Source organism: Centropristis striata, chromosome 3 (assembly GCF_030273125.1).
Source record: "Centropristis striata isolate RG_2023a ecotype Rhode Island chromosome 3, C.striata_1.0, whole genome shotgun sequence".
NCBI lineage: Eukaryota > Metazoa > Chordata > Actinopteri > Perciformes > Serranidae > Centropristis > Centropristis striata.
The window spans coordinates 17,317,723-17,339,216 of NC_081519.1; the positions used below are offsets into that span (position 1 = coordinate 17,317,723).

The 21,494-nt window shown below is 38.8% G+C and overlaps 1 protein-coding gene and 6 non-coding genes across 8 annotated transcripts; 2 read left to right on the top strand and 5 right to left on the bottom strand.

The window, feature by feature from the left end:
• Positions 1–348: 348 nt before the first annotated feature.
• On the bottom strand, positions 349–20,135 carry eogt (EGF domain-specific O-linked N-acetylglucosamine (GlcNAc) transferase). Of its 2 annotated transcripts, none has more exons than XM_059330026.1 (16): positions 20,088–20,135; positions 17,624–17,876; positions 16,811–16,911; positions 16,407–16,515; positions 16,083–16,177; positions 15,886–15,990; positions 12,861–12,967; positions 12,493–12,596; positions 11,694–11,786; positions 10,621–10,692; positions 9,762–9,848; positions 3,307–3,375; positions 2,888–2,949; positions 2,605–2,724; positions 2,044–2,146; positions 349–1,779 (listed from the first exon to the last, which is right to left on the bottom strand). In XM_059330026.1, exons 2-16 carry the CDS (start codon positions 17,825–17,827, stop codon positions 1,633–1,635), a joined length of 1,578 nt encoding a protein of 525 aa, XP_059186009.1. In that variant the 5' UTR covers positions 17,828–17,876; positions 20,088–20,135; the 3' UTR covers positions 349–1,632. The 2 variants fall into 2 exon arrangements, with proteins under 2 accessions (XP_059186009.1, XP_059186010.1); XM_059330027.1 differs by lacking the exon at positions 20,088–20,135 and adding an exon at positions 19,837–19,979.
• On the bottom strand, positions 5,111–5,182 carry trnae-cuc (transfer RNA glutamic acid (anticodon CUC)). The gene has a single exon. It is a non-coding gene; the product is annotated as a tRNA-Glu (tRNA).
• trnae-cuc (transfer RNA glutamic acid (anticodon CUC)) lies at positions 9,020–9,091 on the bottom strand. Its single transcript has one exon. It is a non-coding gene; the product is annotated as a tRNA-Glu (tRNA).
• Positions 13,228–13,300, bottom strand: trnar-acg (transfer RNA arginine (anticodon ACG)). The gene has a single exon. It is a non-coding gene; the product is annotated as a tRNA-Arg (tRNA).
• On the bottom strand, positions 14,006–14,078 carry trnar-acg (transfer RNA arginine (anticodon ACG)). The gene has a single exon. It is a non-coding gene; the product is annotated as a tRNA-Arg (tRNA).
• On the top strand, positions 14,724–14,795 carry trnae-cuc (transfer RNA glutamic acid (anticodon CUC)). Its single transcript has one exon. It is a non-coding gene; the product is annotated as a tRNA-Glu (tRNA).
• trnae-cuc (transfer RNA glutamic acid (anticodon CUC)) lies at positions 15,475–15,546 on the top strand. Its single transcript has one exon. It is a non-coding gene; the product is annotated as a tRNA-Glu (tRNA).
• Positions 20,136–21,494: the final 1,359 nt, after the last annotated feature.

Sequence of the window (21,494 nt, forward strand, 5' to 3'; positions counted from 1 at the left end):
TATAGCGCTGGGTGACGATTTGGCTTCATGCGTGGTGTTATACTGCCCCCGTGTGGCTTTCATGCGTCACTTTTTAACTTGGTGGTTTTTTGAGGTCATTCAGATTTATTACGGTGACAGTAAAAACTGAACTAGTGCCCCTTTGCGAAGAGCCCTCTCCCTCCTCAGACCTGAACTCACTAAAATAATGAAAGCCACAGCAAAGAGCTGTCTGGTGTCAGCAAGAACCGGCAAGACAGAGGCTTCAGTTTTTCCCCTCCAAGGTCAGACTTCAAAAAATGATTGATTAAATTAAGATGAATCAAATCTCTGATGCCTAATATGGCCAGCACGGACAGGAAGACATGCTTCAGCATTTTTTAAGAATTATTTATTTCAAAATATTACACAGTTTTTGAATATGAAATCGCCTACGAACCGAGCAAAGCCCTGGCCATAAAAAGGCCTGACTGAGTTCAACATGGTTTCATTGATAAATGAAACATTAAGCTCGCGGAGAAGCCAAGAAACATGAAAATGATCCTCTGATCGCTCAAAATACTCCTGTGCATTGCATCATGCAAATTGTGCTTGTTTCTTCCCAGACTGATTTGCTGTAAAATATAAAACTGACAGGATTCAAATACTTTAGGAAAGGTAACAGACAACAGCAGCAGCCTCATCATCTAACCATACTGACCATGCATTTTCTTTGGTAAGATGCAAAGGAATTCATAATAAAAAATAGACCGTATCAATAACATCAAACCAATAAGACACACATACTTTAAATAACTGTTACGATTGTAAAACAAAACCATGTAAACTGTTTAGATGCAATAATACAAGTTAGATTGAAAAATCTGCCAGATATTTTTTATATTTAGGATAAAACTACAGCATGATTTTCATCATGTTGCATGAAACAATGGAGTGTTGAATTCTACTTAAAAACACTAAAAATGTATGTTTCTATTGCTGTGCTTGTATATATAAGAATGCTAATACTGATCATGCTAATACTCCTCCTGGCAGTGTCTCACTTACCTTCTGTCTATTACTTTTAGAGTTATTAATGTTTGTGATGAGCTAAACTTAAATCTGCATGTCAAACTAACTGCTAAAAAGGTCTGTGTGAATCCAGCATGTGAATACTGCACATCATATTATAGTGGTGGATGCTGGTTGTGCTCAGAAACTCTGGTGTGATTGTCAACAGCTCTGAAGTGGCTCGCATCAAGGTGACACTGATCAAATGTGACAAGATGTCGCATGTGAAGGGATGCCGTAACAGCTGCTCATTAGCTAACTTTGTCTGCGTGGAATGAAGTAGACGCAGTGGAGGTAATGAAGAAACATAGGACACTTCTTATCGCTCTCCAGATGCTTCGGCTGCACGCACCTCGTCCTTTAACTGACTTGACACTAATAGAGCTGGTGGAGGCTATTCGAGCCCGAGTTGTCCGCCATATTGCTTTCATTCATCCGGACCTATCAAAGCAGCGGACTGGAGGTGACAAATACTCTGATGGATGAGGTAACTTCTAAAACAAAATCTCAAAACGTATGATGCGAAGAGGTCTTTAGGTCACATAAAAGGACATTAAAAGTTCTTCAGCGGCCAGGTGATTGTGTCCCACACTCAAAGAGACTCTAGAGTTCATCGTGAAGGGTTTGACGCTGCCATTTGGGATGGTGTGTGACATAATCAGCTGCTTCCAGCACGAGGCGCATGAACTCCCCCACATCAAAGGAGTAGTTGGTGAACTTGGGATGGTCCCCGAGGGTTGGATGGTGACCCTGAGGGAAGTGACAGAGAAAAGTGTACACATTAAACGGACACATAAAAGCCCTGACGTGTGTTTGTTTTGTCAGTCGGGGTGTCCTTGCAATTAGATCCATAAAATAAGTGAGAAATTAAGTGTTTGTTCTGCTGTATCTTTAATTGCACATAATTAAACGTGTGCCTGAGAGTGTGTGTATATGTGAGATAGGTGAGATGAATTGAGAAAGCGAACGCTGAGGAGCCGTGGAGCTAACGGCTGGTACGGGAGTTTCCCCTACCTTGTCCTGTGGGAGCACTTTGTCCATTTTCTGCCAAGTCACGTATCGAATGCCCCGCAGCCGAGCCAAATCTCGATAGCAGCTCTCATCCTGACAATTATATCTGGGAGGGACAGATGCAGACACTTTATCTCTTGTTCTCCTCGGTCTGCCTCACTTTCACTCTTTCCTTGCTCCATCTCTCCCTATCCCTCTCTCTCTCTCGCCGTATGCACACTGTGGTTCTCGCTCTGTGTCACTCACCAAAACGCACACAAAACGCTCCCACACATGCTCATACACACACGTATTCCAATCAGCTCCTCTACCCAGGGTAGCCAGGTGTGATGAATGCCTGGTTAATTAGACAGTATTTCACAGTCATACACAGTGTGTCTGAGGGGTACTTTGGGCACAGCAAGCTGCCACACAGCCATCGCTCTCGCTGATCCCCCCCTTCTGTCTTTTCCGGTCTTACACACACACACACACACACACACACACACACACACACACACACACACACACACACACACACACACACACACACACACACACAGGCAGACAAAAAGTGTCACTCACAGCTCAAAAATGACAGCCCAGTCAGGGAGGAAGAGGAGGTGTGTGAGACCTGCCCCGTGCATCCCTATAAAGATGTCAGAGTTGTGGGTGATCCTCAACTGCTCCAGGAAGGGAACATCCCTGAAAGACAGACAGGGAGTCACACATCAATCATCCTTGTTGTGCAAACACTGTCACTATGACACAATTTAAAACACTTTATTTATTCTTATACAGCACTTATACATGCCTGACCAATGCTAAGCAGCTCCTGTAGTAATGTGGCAAGCACTCTATAACTCACTTGTATTTGTAGTCCACCACGTTGACCTCTAGTAAAGGCACAGTCTTGAGGGCATTTACCAGCTTTAACAACAACAGAGAGACATGTTCTCTGATCAATGAGAGAGCAAACAAATATGGGCAGCGGCCATATAAATCACAAGCCTTTTTTACTTGTTCTGTTTATAGCAAATAAGATTTTAAATAGGCACTTAACAGATGTGGGCAGTAAATCAATGGTGGGAAGGAGGGGCTGAGGGCGTGAGAGAGTCGGATGGAGTGAAGAAAGACAAAGAGTCGAAGAGAGGGAACGTGAAAGACCGAGAGGAAAGGAAAAGGAGGACAGGTGTTAAAAAAGGATGGGGGGAAAAGTGCAAGTGAAAGAAAGTAAGAGGCAGAAAAAAGGAAGAGAGGAAGGAGGGAGGGTGGTGCTGCACTCACCTCCACTTGGTTTAATATCCTTCTGTATTCTGTGCTGCGTGCCAGCAGGGTGACACGAACACGCCCCTCCTGAAAACAGCAATGCACCCAATAATCAATCAGCCAAGGACAGAAAAGATAGGCGACTGGGAAAACATGAGTCTCATTCAAAATAACCAAAAAGGGCCTCTACTTAAGATGACTCTTACTGTCCTCTCCACAGCACAGAGGAGAGGACACATTAGCTAAAATCTAATTATTATTTTAAGTGGAATCTTTTGTTATGTGTTCTTATTAGTTTATACAGTGTCTACTAAGATTTTCTGTATTCTTCTACTGCCACCTTGTGTTCTGCAGGAGAATTTTTGGACATTTGTAACATATGGCAATTACCAATAACTTCACAATCCTTAAATCAAAGTTATGACATTAACAGCAACCTGTGCAATCTGCTGTACACAATGAAACAGCCAAACTACCCGACATATATGTATTCAACACAGACTTCATTTATTCTCTTCTGCTTAAAAATATTTTTTAGTGCTAAAAAAAATGCCATTCAGAACAAGACCAGGCCAGAGCAAATTATGACGAGGGGGAGATAGGAAGAGAGTGGTGGTAGAGGCGGATGAATGGGACACAATAGAGGAGAGCAGCAGTGTGAGTCCCTGGCTGTGCCATTAATCTGGGGATGAAAGGAGGAGCTGAGGAGAGGGTCAGGGCCAAGAGGACCTCTCATTCAGTCGCAGGGCCCGCTATCGCCAGCAGCCCTATGTCTCGCTGAAAAGCCTCTTAGCATATTTCCAGTGAAGGCCATGAATACCCGATGAGCTGCTCTACATGAAGGAAGAAGTTATCGAGCTTTGCTGGTCATAAAGATACAGTCAAGTGCTTTTCAAACCCGGGATCATAAAACACCTGTGAGGAGTGCTGAAGACTTATGGATGTAGGATGAATAAGGAGGTGGCTGTGGCAGCATGCAAGTCTGTGTGCATGTACAGAACTCCTGCATGTACTCTTTCAGAAACAGAGCTAGAGCTCATCGCTGATTGTAGCCTCCTTGTGTTTATTGTAGTTATGAGTTCACAGTGAAGTCTGGTTACAGTGAGTTGCAGTGAGTATAGCGACTTGCCTCTCCAATATACATGATTGCTAGTTCTACGTTTTTTTAAATAAAAATTGACTGTAACAATCCCATTTTTCGCTCAGAAATTGCAAGCAAAGCCTGCTTAGAAGAGTTGTTTTCTATTTTCTTCTCATTAAAAGTGCTATGGCGTAGATGTTGGAGCATTATAGTATTATGCGTTATGTCTGCTGAAAGTAACGTTTAAAACTTTACTGGTGGTTGAGCAGAGATTAATCATACAACATCAAAATGGCTTCCCCTGGGCCTCATAGCCCAGAACTTTCCATGATATATTCATTTTTTAGCAAGTGAAATGAGTGATCTGATATTCACTGCTTGCTTTTTGAACAAAAGAACAAATTTCCAAAAGCTGTAAAACTTCTTAACAACTCAAGATGGCAACAGGTAGAGTTTAATTGAAGTCTCAAAATAAAGGATTCTGTTCTCTGAGCAGAATCAATCACTACTACAGAGGTAAGCATGACCATCCTGGATAAATAATTGAAAATATAATTCTTTATCCCTCTAATACCCGAACAGTTAAGAGGCATCTTTTGCTTTTGTCGCATTTTATTGAAATTATATTACACATCTCAGATGTCTGAGTCAGCAAGGCATTAAAGCACAATGTATTTAATTTTAGGGGCACAAAATGAGAAATAACAGACAGGTAACCCCCCCCCCCCAAAAAAGGTGCTGTTCCCTGACCGGGAATCGAACCCGGGCCGCGGCGGTGAGAGCGCCGAATCCTAGCCACTAGACCACCAGGGAGACATGGTTAGCCTGAAAGGAGCATAGATCGGATGCCAAAGGAAACCGATCTTAACATGAATGAGTGACATAGCCAAAAAGTGAATACAACATTACTGCTGAGAATTTTCCTTTATAGTGGGGCGGATTAGCTGAACAATCGTTCACTTTGTGATAAAAGCATGAAATTTGGTAGATGTGCTGGTTAATATGTTTCAAACAAATCTGGATATTGGGCCACCTCAAAAGCGCCCCCTAGTGGCCGTGGCAGGCATTTGTTATACGAATAAATCAATTATGAATAAAAACTGCCCTTTTAATAATACCAACTGGTCATGAATTGTATATTGTTGGAAAGCCTGATTAGTCACCTTTACAACGAGGTACAGCTTGTAAGGATCGTGCATTCATGGAATGAGCAACGGGGCTAAACGTGTGGGTAGCACCCCCCAAAAATGTGCATCCCCTGTGGGGCGGATTAGCTCAATAAATCACAAGAATTGTTTATTTTGTGATAGAAGCACACAATTTGGTGGATGTGTTGGTGGATATGTTTCAAACAAATCTGTATATTAGGCCATCGCAAATTCGCCCCCAAGTGGCCATAGCAGTCATTTTCTTCGTTAAAATTACTAAAAATATTTAAATTATTTCTTAAAATATTAAAAAAATGTAAACTAAATATACAAACGTAAATAAAAAAATGTAAATACACATATTAAATTAACAAAAATCCAGTTAGACACTCTTTCAGTTATTTTTCCTGCCCCACCACAATCGGGCTAGCCATCGAGCTAGCTAGCAAATGAGCTAGCTAGCATTTGCTTCCTGGGACAATCAGTGCAATGGACTGTCCATCAAGGTATGTCTAAATATTTTATTTCACCTGTTATAATCATGAATAAAATATGCTATGAACATCATAAAGGCTAATAGTGGGGCGGATTAGCTGAACAATAGTTCATTTTGTGATAAAAGCATCAAATTTGGTACACTCATTGCTGAATACATGTTTAATGAATCTGGATATTGGGCCATCGCAAAAAAAAATTCTGATGGCTGTGGCGGCCATTTGTAAAATTGGCCGCCGGTGGTTACTGGCGTGGAATGCTTTGCCTCCCCTACAGCTGCTGTTTCATGTTTTCAGCACCACAAATATAATTTAGAGACATGTTAAAGTGACAAAAGCTTTATTACAGTCTAATAGAAAAGAACATTAACTTTGTATAACATTTTATTAGGTCTTGATATTCCCATTCACAGGCTACGGCCTCCTCTTTGGCTTGTATTCTTCTGTTGCTCCTTAAAAAGAAAAAAAAAATTCAATATTGTATGACCTGCAACAATAAAAATGAAACACATTTAGACAGAGAAAAAAATCATACATTTTAAAAATTCTACTAGGGTTACTTGTAGCAGTTTACTCTTTCTGGCAAAATCCTTGTACTGAGGTGTGTGACTTAGTCAGGCGGCTTAGCCAAATAAAGGGGACACGCCGGACAAAAGCACCACATTTTTTCCACATACTCTCTATCATTATAGGTTTCAATTTTTAGTAGGAGCCACTTCATCAAGATTGCGGTGATGGCAGCCATATAAAGTCTATGAGAAATGCTATATCTTCCAAGGCACTTAGAAGGTTAATCTTGGTGTCAAAATATACATTTTCTGGGTCCAGGAATCATTTAAAGCTATTGAGAATATCACTAGATGATTATTTGATCAAATAGATATGTTCTTTTTCACTCAGACTGGGCAACTCGCTTCAAGTGCTGCAGCAGGGAATCCTGAGTTGAAAATGTTTGGAATCAATGCTCACGGGAGAGTGAGGATTAGCTGCCATGTACACTGCTCAAAAAAATCAAGGGTACACTTTCATCTCATGTCAGATCTTGATCAACAAATTATTTACAGTGACTCATCTAGTGATATTCTCAGTAGCTTTAAATGATTCTTTGACCCAGAAAATGTATATTTTGACACCAAGATTGACCTTCTAAGTGGCTTGAAAGATATATTGGTTCTCATAGACTTATGGCTTATATGGCTGCCATCTCCGATCCGCAATCTTGATGAAGTGACTCCTACCAGAAGTTGGTCCTAAGCCGCCTAACTGTGATGGAGTTATAAAATACATTTTTTTTAAAAAGAACCACATGGGCAAAGGAGACATATGACATATAGTGTATGTGTTCGTGTGTGTGTGTGTGTGTGTGTGTGTGTGTGCGGAGAGAGATGTCCACATTCCACAGGACATAATTTAACAGTGTCTTATTAAGCTTTCACACCCAACAGCCACTGATACATGTTCCAAGCTAACTAGCTAGCTTAAGTACCTAATTTTGCTATCTTGCTAATTTACTTTTCCGCCAAGGCCCATGATGATTATTTTTCTCTTTAGCCTTTATGATGTTCATAGCATATTTTATTCATAATTATAACAGGTGAAATAAAATATTTAGACATACCTTGATGGACAGTCCACTGCACTGCTTGTCCCAGGAAGCAAATGATAGCTAGCTCATTTGCTAGAGAAAATGACTGCTATGGCCACTAGGGGGCGAATTTGCGTTGGCCTAATATACAGATTTGTTTGAAACATATCCACCAACACATCCACCAAATTGTGTGCTTCTATCACAAAATAAACAATTCTTGTGATTTATTGAGCTAATCCGCCCCACAGGGGATGCACATTTTTGGGGGGTGCTACCCACACGTTTAGCCCCGTTGCTCATTCCATGAATGCACGATCCTTACAAGCTGTACCTCGTTGTAAAGGTGACTAATCAGGCTTTCCAACAATATACAATTCATGACCAGTTGGTATTATTAAAAGGGCAGTTTTTATTCATAATTGATTTATTCGTATAACAAATGCCTGCCACGGCCACTAGGGGGCGCTTTTGAGGTGGCCCAATATCCAGATTTGTTTGAAACATATTCACCAACACATCTACCAAATTTCATGCTTTTATCACAAAGTGAACGATTGTTGTAAAATATTGAGCTAATCCGCCCCACTATTAACTTTAACTTGAAATATATAAAAGGCTATGTCATTTTTATTAAATGGCTCACATATTTTTTGCGGCTCTAGAGAAAGTTTTCCTCTTTTTTTTGCCTTTGCCACGTCCTGAGGGCTCGTCTTCTTTGTGACGTACAAAGTAAACAATGATTACAGTGAATGCTTTATTTAAAGCTAAATGTAACTCACAACGTACACCAGCAGTTACGGAATATGATTGTATGCACTCTTCTGGACACTAGAGCTATCCTAGCTATCCTAGCCACTAGACCACCAGGGAGATGTACAGTGGATCAGGCCCTAAATTATGTCTGGCCTATAGAGGGAGAAGACTGTAACTTGATATAGGAACTCTACCACAGCAAACAGCTCACAGCCTTGTTTAACAAAGTTCTGTTACTCTTGGCCAGTTGCTCCTTTCACTCATGCTATTTCGGTGCCAGTGTTAAACGACATCAAATTAGCAAACCTATAAGCAGTCTCTGCTGATCTAGTGCTTGTTAGGTTAACTAAGAACTGGCTAGACACGGACCCTCCAAAAACGGAGAGTTGATAGTTATTATAAAGGAAACTTTAGTCAACTAAATTGTGAGTCATAGTTCATATCCTAAACATGGTAGATGCTTAGGTGAGGCTGTTGACATTTTTAATTTGACGTTGTTGTTTGAATGAAAACACACTCACTTTTAACGGATTAATTTCTTATTTAGTACTGTATATTACAGGTTTTTAGTCAGATGGAACACATTTTGTATGTACAAAGATATCTGCCTTTTTAGTGGAGTATGTTGCAGCTCTTTAGTCGGATGAAACCTAATAACTAAAGATTGTTCCCTGACCGGGAATCGAACCCGGGCCGCGGCGGTGAGAGCGCCGAATCCTAGCCACTAGACCACCAGGGAGGCACTCACCTACCTACAACACCAGAAGTTGTCCCATGGACGGTAGCATCGGTCTATTGTCCAGCCTACTGAAAGTCTGGTCTATAGATGGAGAATATTAAGTTCAAAACCTGTTGCACAATACATAATTTACCCATTCTTTGTTACCCAAGCTGTTGGTTAGTATTGTTCTGATGTCTAAATGATAAAGAAAGACTAAACTAAACCAAGACAAAAGTTGATCAACAGAGATGTGCTTGTGTTCCCACTAATGTTTCTATTCATGTTTCTTATACATATACAAGATTTGGCCTCAAAGTATTCTCACACAACCAAGAGTGACTAAATAAGGTGATCTAATTCCTGTTCTCTCAGTGAAGAAAGAGGCTCCCTGGTGGTCTAGTGGTTAGGATTTGGCGCTCTCACCGCTTCCCGGTCAGGGAACGCTCCATTATTGCAGTATTTGAATGCTACTGAAGAAATAATGCCTTGTTTCAAGAAGTCTCCCACAACTACAGGAGGTGCTGTCAACATCACCTGCAGAACACTTACAATGTAAGCTGCTCAAAGATACTTTAAAAATTCCATTGGATTATAAAGCAATCATGAAACTGTGTCTATCCCATGTATATAAGCAAGATTACATTATAAGAGATGTTGATGAGTGTTTCTTATAGGAGGTTATTCCTACCTTTGGCCCGTCTTGCAGGATGTTCAGTCGATGGAGGACATGCTGGGAGAATGCCCTAAACATCCCTTCACTGTAGCAGTCTGAGATCTGCCATCAACACACCACAGAGAAAGCCAATTTCATTAACATCTGCGGTTTATGTTTCATCCATTCAATTGAAAATAGTGTATTTAAATGATTATTTTCGTTGTATATAGTCATGCAAAAAAGATTAGCAATATTTGTATTTCTTGAAAACTATTCTCTGATTTGAAATGAATTGAAGGCAAATTGAATCTGGCCACACTAGTGCATTGCACTGAGTTGAGATGAAAAATATGTAACACACCGGGAAACTGACAATTGTAAACATATTTCTAATCTCCCAGGAATGAATATCATATGAGCCTATGCATTTCTCAAATCTAAGAATCTCACACGTACACTGCTGCAGTGCAGCTGTAAATGTGAGCACATGAATATAAACATGACATGTGCTGCAGGGGCAATCAAAAGCATCAGCTTGAGGCTGACCTATCAATATTTCACACCTCAAGGCTGGAACCACGGGACAACACATATTTACATGGGATCATCTTTATAGTAATCTCCTTGGAATTATCATTTAAATAACATAAGCACTTGCTGCGCTTTTGAATATATCACATAAATATTTGACCTGAACTGCATGTTTATGACTAAACCGGATATCATCGTGCATGTGGGGAGAAAAATAGCAATAAATAATGAGAAGAAATCTAACAAAAAATGTGACATAAAAACATATATATTAAGGACAATACTGCAATTTGTTGAATGTATACATGTAAAGTACATGTGATTAGTGGCTACACACACAAAGAGATGAGGGGTAACTTACAATAGGCGTGTTGTAAAAGAGGCCGTATCTCATTCTCGGGAGGAGGGAGAAGAAGGCGTCTCTGAAACACACCTGTGGACAAGTGTGAATAGATCAATAGTAGGCATACAGCATCACACAGTAATCAGCGTATGTGTATATGTCATGGTGTTGTTCATGCATGAGCATGCATGCATGCATACTTATTTGATGTCATCAAGTGCTTTCAAAAAAACTGGAATAATGACTTGGGTGTGCATGAACAACAGGCATGTTCTCAGAGATCACTTAAGTGCTTAGATGGGACATCATTTTCATTGAATTTCATATGGATGAACTTTGAGTGTCTGTAAGAAGGGAACATTTCCTATCAGCTCAGCCATGGTTGGTCATAATAATTTCATCATTTCTTCCTGTATATTTTGTCAAGACCCTTGTGGATAAATCAAATACAACATTTTGGACATAGACCGGGACTACCAACCAATTTGCAGTGTTGGTACCCAGATCCTTTACTAAAGTAAAAATAGCAAAAACAAATATATTGTTACAAGTAAAAGTCAAAACGTTACTTAAGTAAAGGTATATTATCAATATAAGCAAACTTTACTGAAAGTATGAAAATAAGTTAATCATTCACTGTTATTGTTTTACTATCATATATCATGTTTTTGGATCAATATTACAAATATTAATTTTATATAGTTTATTTAGCTTAAGAAGTAGGAGAATATTCTCAACAAATAAAGAAACACTTCATCATTCTGTTTATGAGAAATATAGAATTTTAAAGCTACCAAATTTGGAGATCCGAGGATTTTACTGGTATAAGAAAAATTGTTATCTAAAAAGATAAATGTCCTGGAATAAGAAGTACAATATTTGCCTCCAATATGTAGTGGAGTATAAGGTTGCATAAAATGGAACTACACAAGTAAAGTACATATACTTTGAATTAGTACTTAAGTACAGTACTTTAATAAATGTACTTTGTTCCATTGGTGGTTTCCTAAACAGCCACATTTTGTGATGAGTTCAAGACTTTTACAAATAAGGAGCATACACTGACCACACTTAGGGGACATTATACCTACTCTTTTCGAGTCATAGGTCTTCAGGTGGATGATGTCATACTCTGAGAATGCCCTCCACGTTTCACTGAACAGATCTCCATAACCATAAAAACTCTGGGAAAAGACATTAAAAAGAAGGGAACAAATGTTAATCAAATTAATGTTACAACTAAAATGAAAAACAAACCAATAAAATTAGAATCAACTACGGCCTTCAGCAGTGCCCGAGTCCTTCATCTGTTTTCAAGCTGCTGGTCGGATTTTTTCGAAGTTGTGGTTTTACACAAAATCTGCTATCACACCATTATATGAAAGCTTGCTGCTGTTTGGACTGCAGTGTGCAGTTTGTGCTGAAAGGTCACTGCTTTCCCTCTCCCTGTCGGTTTTCTCTTCCTTTTCCTCTTTACTTCTGTGCACAGTTGGGGGAACAATGGGCCGGATAAGGCCGTCTGTGAAGCATTCTGTTTTTCAACTGGTGTTTCCCCTTGATGTCTTCATCGGTCACATGTACTAGTGACTTGTTCAACAAAAACTGTACGTGTACAACATTGCACTCAAACTGCTGTTGGCTTTCTGGCTGTGTTGAAGTACTCAATTCAAATCTCTGTTGTCTTTTTCATTTGTCTAGGACACAAAACTCTTTAAATATAGGTATGACTTTGGGAGAGTAATGCTAAAGAGGGTGTTTTACAGGGAGAAAAGCTGAAACAGGCAGGACATGGGTGGTAGTTAACCTTTAATAAAATCAACAAATAAAAGTAATATCTACACCACACCCTCCCCTCCAGTGGACGTGTAGTGGGAGACATCAGGTACCCACCGTGTCCCACATGATGATGTTGATATCTAAGCTGAAGGAGTTGTTGATGTGCTGGGAGATGTAGAGGTTGACAAAGTCACAGAAATGGTGATACATGTTCACCCCTGTTAGAAAAAGGCACAAGTATTCATTTTTAGGAAGAGCAGTTTGTTTAACTGGTAACTAAAAAGTAGAATAACACTCTAGTCAACCTCTCAATAGCTTACTATAACAGTCCACATTGTTTTGATAAAGTGTGAGATTTTTATTAGAATCCTTGAAATTACATATTGTAAATAAAGGAATGTGTATCATTTATTATTAAGTATTAGCTACTTATTTAAGTTGCAGGATTTTAAATGTAGTTGTGATAATCTTTTGTCACCTACCAGCATCCAGTTTCATGAAAACAGTGGGCTTTTCAATGATGATGTCACAGTGTCCATCCTCTATAGGATGAAAGTCCAGCTCTGTGAATGTCTGCAGCTCAGCATACCTTCAAAAACAGCACATCACCTCACATATAATTTATATTTTAAATGCCACTGTAAATAATCTGCATTAAGACGGAACAGGTTCCTCACCAAAGAAATAAACGTTACAGCCCCAAAATAGTGGATTGATGAAAATATCATAAAATGAAAAAAGCATTTTTCAAGACAAGAAAAGGAGGTTCCAGGCTTTCCCAGGTCTATGTGGGAGGAATGCTCGAGTCTCTACAGCATCGTCCACAAATGAGAAAAATGTAAAAGCTTACGAGCTAGCCAGGAGTCGAACCTAGAATCTTCTGATCCGTAGTCAGACGCGTTATCCATTGCGCCACTAGCCCACTGTAAAGTTTGCATTACAAAGTAATCATGGGGAGAGATAAAGTTTATGAGGATTAACAGTAATTGATTATGTTATAGTATTTTGGCTGAGCCAACTGGTGCTTTCACACATTTCATTTCAGGTACAGAGGGCTCATATGGAATCATCTCTGGGAACAAAAGTGAAGTCCACTTCAAGGCATTTGTCATTTAATTTATTTCTGCTGTAAAATTATTATTTTTTTTACATTGTTTCTATCACAATGTCAAAAAAAACAGCAGCCGAACTGCATTACAGAAATACTTACGTCAACAATGAGCACAATTCTTATCCTTGCCTGTGGGACTGAATGAATGAGTATTATTGAATTACCAAGAAACATTGTGTTACAGGTCGTTATTGTGATATGAAATTACTTATATCTGGTTAGAAGATTTTGGCCATATTGTCCAGCTCTATGTTAAGACTTGATTGTAAGGCATCCTTAAGATTAGTGAGAGGTAACATTTGCTATACAGTAAGCTCAGTGGCTACCCAAAACCAGTCCCTTCAATTAAAGTGACATTAGCCTGTTAGGCGAGGTTATCGTCTTTCAGTGATGCCATTGCACTGTGCAATTACTAATAAATATCTATCTTCATATATTTCAACATTTGCTCTAAGTGTCCTTGTCTATTGCACTCATTGCAATATAATTCTCTCCACCAATGTGGAAAATCTTCCACGAGCCAGCCAGGAGTCGAACCTAGAATCTTCTGATCCGTAGTCAGACGCGTTATCCATTGCGCCACTGGCCCAATGCCACCCCTTTCCCACTCAACTACTCAGAAACTACTCCCCCACTCCCCACATTCCTGACTACCTCTAGCCCCTTTGTGTCTCCTCTATTGGGACTACAGTGGGAGCAATGAGTTTATCACTGCCTTAAGAAATATGCTAATACCTACAACAGACACTTCAAATGCATTGTAAAAGTTTATAATTTAGCTAAATCATTTGAAAGACATCAAATATATGCTGTGGTCTATGAGTAACAGCAAGGTGAGGAGAACGTCCTTCTTTGTTCTGTTTAACCATAGTGTTTAACATGTCAAAGCAAGAGCACTGCTCGAGCGGTCTTACTGATTTTTTAAAATGACAATAGGTGCTAGTTTCTTTAATTCATTCAGTTAACCAGTCTCCATAGCAAGGGAAGTTCATGAAGGACGAAAAGTGACTTGAGTATCAATAAATAAAAAAATAAATGCATGAATAAATAAATAAATACAGGAATAAATCAATATGAAAAATAATCATATTCATGCATATATAATATATGGATGCATGTCATGCATTGCAAAAACAGTTCAAAAAGCCATCAACCAGTCTCATCCTGCCAGTGGTCACAAATGCTACACAATCCTATAGCAACTTTGTTCCCCCTTTCTGAAACCCCTGGCGTCTCCCTGGTGGTCTAGTGGCTAGGATTCGGCGCTCTCACCGCCGCGGCCCGGGTTCGATTCCCGGTCAGGGAATACATTTTGAGATAACTCAAATTTTATTTATTTATGCATTTATTTCAATATGTATTACATTATTCTTGTATTAATTTATTTATTTATTCCAACAATTATTTCTCCTTTTATTTATTTATTTTCATATTTATTTATGTAGATTCTTTTTTTCCATATTTATTACATCTTCCAAGGAAGTTATGTTTTCAGTTTAGTTTGTTTGTCTGTTTGTCAGCAGGATTATGGAAGAAAAAAAAACAGGAAGAACTCATTACATTTTGGAGCTTATCCGATTTATGGGGTGGATGCAGAAATTATTTTTCACTAATTTATATTAATATTCAGTTATTTATTAATTGAGTGATTAAGTCATGTTTCGTTCTTCATAGAAGAAGGGAACTACTCCTACTGCTTACAGCAGAGCTTTGCATCTTTCAGATTTTACATACACTGTTCTGACCATAATGGAGACGTGGCTGGTCTGCCTCGAAGAAAAAATAACACATACTATCACTGCTAATTCCCCAAGTAGGATATAAACTGCACAAGAGCCTCTTCAGCAAAGGCATTAAAGTGTGCAGAGCACCACCTAGTGACAGTCTGTGTTACTACATACAAAGAGTCTCATCCTACCAGTTGTCACACGTGCTATACATTCCTCAAGCAAGCTGCTTCCCCCTCCCCAAAAATCACAAGCATCTCCCTGGTGGTCTAGTGGTTAGGATTCAGCGTTCTCACCGCTGCGGCCTGAGTTCGATTCCCAGTCAGGGAACATGGTTTTGGCCAGGTTTAGTAACTAAAACCCAAAGTAGCCTGCTGATCTAAGGTAATGCCAAAAACATATATAATATAATATATATATTTGCAGACATGTTTCCTCACTTGCCATTCTTAACTCTTTTCACAAAACCACAAACACACAGAGGCAGACAAGCAGATCATTCAGTGTCATTCGTGCCTCTACATGAAACCATTGAAAGGATTGAAAAGTCAGGGAATTTGTAGCTTCCTTTTAAGTGACCATTAACTTTACTCCAGTTCCAGAGATCACACCAAAGTCATTGGCTAAAGCTCAGTAACTGAGTGTGTGAATGTGTGTGTCCTGCCTTACCAAGATTGTAAAGGACTCTTGTGCTCTCCCTCGGCAGCAAGCGCTCGCTTGTTCAGTCTGCAACAGCCACCAATCTCACCCATCTGAAAGAAGTCCTCATTGTATCTGCAACATAAGCATGGATGAGTTTCAAGACACTACCATTTGTGGTACTGTAATGTTTTTTTCATGTACATGTCACTTTGAAATAAACTGACCTCTCATGACTCCTGCGTGGCTTACGAAGATCCAGGTAGAGGTTGGTTGCCTTACAGAAGCGAGTGTGGCTACTGCATCTTAATGATGAGTCCCCCTGGAAAAATATTAAGCAAAGTTTAGTACTTAAGTTATATTAAATCTGGAGATCAGGGACTGTGAAAATGATTTGCATTATATTCTCTCACTATTGCTTTTGAACAGCAAAATATGTTGAGGCCTTTTGTCTGTGGACTCTTTTGTTCCACGCTGTGTCTGTTTCTACCTGTTGTTTCTTCCTGTTGACTCAGTAAGCCCGTGGGAACTAAGGAAATGAGTGGACTTACTGGTTTGCTGGCCTTGCAAAGGGTTTTGAGCTCAGAAAGGCGCTCCTTGACGTAGCCAAAATCAGCCTGCTTCCAGAAAAGCTCCCGGGCTGCGTCGAGAGAACGGGCCCTGACAGATCAGAGATTTAAGCAGATCAGCAAAGCCTAAAGCCATAGTGCTTCATCAATGATGCATGCTATAAATGAGTACATGTTTACTTTGGAAACAAAATGGAAATTGTGGTTCAGTAAATTCAATACCTATGAATAAAATGTTACTATTATTTGTTAGACTTAAGATTATTTAGCACCTAACACATCATGGGTGGCTGCTAGGAGAGAGTTAAAAGGTAATTATGTAAACTGCATTATACCAGAGAAGTGAGAATATAAATTGTATTTGAATGTGTTGTGGGGTACAGTACCATCCAGAGTCAGCTTTGGTACAGACTGGATAGCTAAATCGCTTCCCAGGATCACAGTTCTTCTCATAGCCCCAACAGGCAGAGAGATCCTGCATGGCATCCTGTTTAAAAACAACATTAACATCAACTTTTACATATTTACAGGACAATGATGATTGAAAGAACAAAAATGTGACATGCAATGTGTGAGGTAAAGCAGTGGGGGGTTCACTGACTGTCGGTTATATTCTCTATTGATCAATTAATAGTTTGTGCTATAACATGTCAGCAAATAGTTAAAAATGTCCATCCCAATTCTCAGAGTTCAAGGTGATATCTTTAAATGTAAAGTTTATGTAAGATATTCAGATAAATATTACATAAAACTCAGAAAGGCATGAAATCTCCATAATTGAGAGGCTGAAACTGCATTTTATGCATGAAACATAACTGTGACAAAAAATGACCACCAACTATTTTGATAATTGTTTGTTAGTCAACTAATCTAGCAGTCGATGAGTTGCAGCTCTACTTTACACAAAAGTAAGTAATTAAAACATGCTCTATCCTACACTTCAAAAAGAAATTGCAAAGTAATCCCCACTGTTCCATTGCTCCAGGGTAGAACAAAATGCTCTAAATAATTTAGTACTTTTTAAACAGGTTTGAGAAATGGAGTCATATACAGAAAAGAAACCTGAATAAACCTTTTTAAAGGTTTTTAAATTAAAGATATTAAAGCACTTTACATATCTTTGTGAGAGTTTTCCCTCACAGTAGAACAAAACTAACTAACATGCTACCACTCCACACTGAGAAAAGTGCATATCTTACTTTAAAAGGGCATTGTGGGTCCAGGCGGCATTGCTTGGCGACTCTCTTGTTGTTGTAGAGGAAGTAGGGTACGTGCTCTGGCGGGAGGGAGATCCTGCTGTAGTTGAGCAGCGGTGCTGGTGGTTTGTGGTTGGTGTTCTCAGCCTTCTCAGTGGCGACCGCAGTGAAAGAAAAAACTATGCCCAGCGCCAGCAAGAGCAGCATAGTCAGAGTTACACAGACATGTGAGATAGTCGCCTCTCCTCACAGCACTCTGAGGAAGAGAAAAAAAAAAAGAAGAGGAGACATAAAGACACAGACTCAGACTTGCACTCTGTAATCTTGGTTGAAAGCCTAACACCACAGTTTACAAGCATGTGGGCACAAGCAAGTGTGCGGGAATGTAGTTCCAGGCGGATCTGAGCGCCTCATAAGGAAAGGTCCTGTTGCAGGAAGTATTAGTGACCTTTTTCCGACTGTTGTCCGAGCAATCATAACTGAGACGGAAGGGGGCAAATGAAAAGTGCTGGCTGGTAACAATGTCACGTATGTGGCAGACCAAACCAGTAGTCACGAACAGCACAGATATATTTTTTGCAATTTTGTTTAGTCTAAAGTATGCATGAACTTACGCAGCCCAAAGCCACTGACATTCCTCACTCCCAAAATCTATTGTCAAAGAATATTAGTGTGACTGATGTTATTGCAGTTACAACACTGTGCTGTAAAACAATGGCTCCCGCATCTCTGCACATCTGAAGGAGCTGAGAAGGATTAATGTTGCTGTATATAACAAATGTATAAAATCTGTCACTATGACAGAAGTAAAACAAATATGTTCTGGAGGGATGGAGGGAGAGATTCCTCTCCTTGTGTGCATATAATGCTCTAAATTTATAATTAATTTATATTTGCTTGCCAAACTGTCAAGAGTTCTCCATTTATATTATTATATTTATTAGCATTATTATTTCCTCTCAACGCAGCTTTGTGGAATTCAAATCGTCACCCTGTTAAAATAATCGCCTAACCCATTTTTTCAAGTTTTGCCATTGACATTTATTGATCATTTCACTCAAAAAGGATGTAACAAGGGATGGCTATTGGTGTAGTAATAGCACTGTGTGTAAATTATGTAACTTAAGAGAAATAAATTACTTAGGCAATTTTTTGAACATGCCTTTGTGACTTAAGCAAGATACGGTAACACTTTATTTTGAAGGTGTCTACATAAGAGTCTCACAAGCCTGTCAGAAACATGACATGACAAGTATCATGAGCATTAATGTTACTTCAAAGTGCCATTAATGTTCATGACACATCCCATGTCATGTTTATGACATGCTCATGCCACTCTTATGTAGACACCTTCAAAATAAAGTGTTAACATATCTTGCTTAAGTCACAAAGGCATGTTCAAAAAATCAAGTCACATTTTATTTTGACTTAGGCATAGTAAATCTGCTTTAGTCACACATTTGACATAGGCCATTATCTTAAAGGGGTAAAATCACATGATCTGATCAACTGAGGATGTAGGCGATTTTACCATAGGTGGCCGGCGTCATGAGGAGATGATTTAGGCCAAAAAAATAAAAAAAAATAAAAAAAATTGACAAAAAATGGCTTAGGCGATTATTTTAACAGTGTGACGAAATAAATGGAAAAACCTATTTCTAACAATATGTTGATTAAGAGTTAAATTATAATCAGTTATTACAAGAAGTAATTAATTAAACGTTCTCAAGGAGCTAATTCGAGGGGGTCAAAATAGCAGTAAAAACACTCTCTGCTATGGGCGTAACGGTATGTGTGAATCTGCCCGTGCTAAGTGAGTGCACTTCAAGAGTAAAGTTAAATGTGAAAACACGATGCTGACGAGCGTCACATTAGTTGTAGCTAGCGCTAACGTAAAATATCGTAAGGTTTAACTGATAACTGTTTGTGAAAGGTAGTTAGGTGGCTTTTATTTCACAAGCCCTCTTCAAATGTGTCCCATAAGCTTATAACCTCGTCTTTCTGACACACGTGGGCTCACAGAGAAGAATCAAACTTAATTTTAGCCAGCTAATTAGCTAGTTTTATCATATGTAACTATCAAACTTTAAGCTAGCGTCATTTAGTTAGCGTTTAAGAAAACGTTAACGTCTCGACCCGACAGGACCACCCAGTGGCTTTATGGTGAGATAAATCTGAAGATAGAGGATATGTGGAGATAATAACGCATTACTTACCGTTTTTTTCTGGTGGTATATTTTAAGAATACTTTATCGGAGGCAAATGTTGGAAATATGTATGTGGCGGCTAACGTTGCGTTAGTTCTTGACAAAGCCAAGACCCGTTCATGTTAATTCAAACTAGTAAAAGAACAAGGCAGGAAAAATGATAAGCATTTCAACTATAGAAAAACAGCGACGGGCACAAAACTCGCTAACAGTAGTGGTGTAAATAACGCTAGTTGGAGTTTGAGGGAGAGGCACTTTACCTGAGTGCACAGCCTGCAGCTGTCCTCCAGACTGGAGCGGAGATGTTGCCGGTGGTCGCCATAACACCGGAAATCTTACACTGGGTTCCAGTACGTACGAATAGCCACAGGGTGGCGCTGTGGACTGCACTTTGTATTTCGTCACACTGTTAAAATAATCGGTATAAGTCATTTTTTGTCAAAATTGGGGTTTTTTGCCTTAATCATCTCCTCATGACATCCTCAGTTGATCAGATTATGTGATTTTACCCCTTTAAGATCATCACTTCTTTGACAATTTGCCACATTCATAGGCATCAGATAAGAACCCAGCAAAGAAGAGCTAGAGGGAGATTGTTTATCAGTTTAGTTTATCAGTTTTTTTGTTGACACTAATATTGGTAACACTTTACTCTAAGGTGTCTACATAAGAGTGGCATGAGCGTGTCATAAACATGACATGGGATGTGTCATGAACATTAATGACACTTTGAAGTAACATTAATGCTCATGATACTTGTCATGTCATGTTTCTGACAGGCTTGTGTGACTCTTATGTAGACACCTTCAAAATAAAGTGTTACCATATCTTGCTTAAGTCACAAAGGCATGTTCAAAAAAATGTCATTTAATTCTCTTAAATTACATAATTTACACAGTGTTATAACTATGCCAATAGCCATCCTTTGTTACATCCTTTTTGAGTGACATGCTCAATAAATGCCATATGTTACACTTTTGGTGAAGTTTTTTGTGTTTCCTGCAAAACTTGAAAAAATGAGTTAGGCAATTATTTTAACAGGGTGACGATTTAGAAAGCACTTTATCTTTAATTGGAAGTTAACTGATATAAATACATATGGTAAACAATATTTAACTAATTATTCTCATTAAATGACATAATATTGTGCTATAAACAACTAACAGTGTTTTTCTACCGGATTCTACAGAAGGGTAATGAATAAAACACAATACTTTCATGCTTCAAAATCTGTCACCTGTTTGTAAGTAGATTTGTCTTCGTATAACCTACATTTCAAGCAGTTCTAAAGACATGTGCAAAACCCAAGCTCCAAACCACATTAAAATTCAAATGTTTTCAAAGATTTCGAGCACCTATAGGAACCCTGGTATTATAAAATGTTTTACAACCCCTTGATCAACATTTTTATAATTGTATACAACTTTGGATGATTGTTCGGTTTCCTTTTACAATAAGCACAATTGTGAAAATGTTATGAAGTATATGATTCACATATAAAATGTGAATTTTAAATTACAAAAATATCAGTCATACACTTCTTGTGTAAAATGTGTGGAGATTTAAAAGACTTATAAAACATTGACACAATGTACTATATGAATTAAATGGAAACTAGTGACTATGTATGAATCAAAACTATTCAAATTAAGAATCACAGTATTTCT

Coding starts and splice junctions, on each gene's coding strand:
- eogt (XM_059330026.1), bottom strand. CDS start 17,827: ATGCTGCTCTTGCTGGCGCTGGGCATAGTTTTTTCTTTCACTGCGGTC. Junction 2,950..3,306: donor GGATATTAAACCAAGTGGAG/GTGAGTGCAGCA, acceptor TTGTTGTTAAAG/CTGGTAAATGCCCTCAAGAC. Junction 2,725..2,887: donor GTGGTGGACTACAAATACAA/GTGAGTTATAGA, acceptor TCTGTCTTTCAG/GGATGTTCCCTTCCTGGAGC.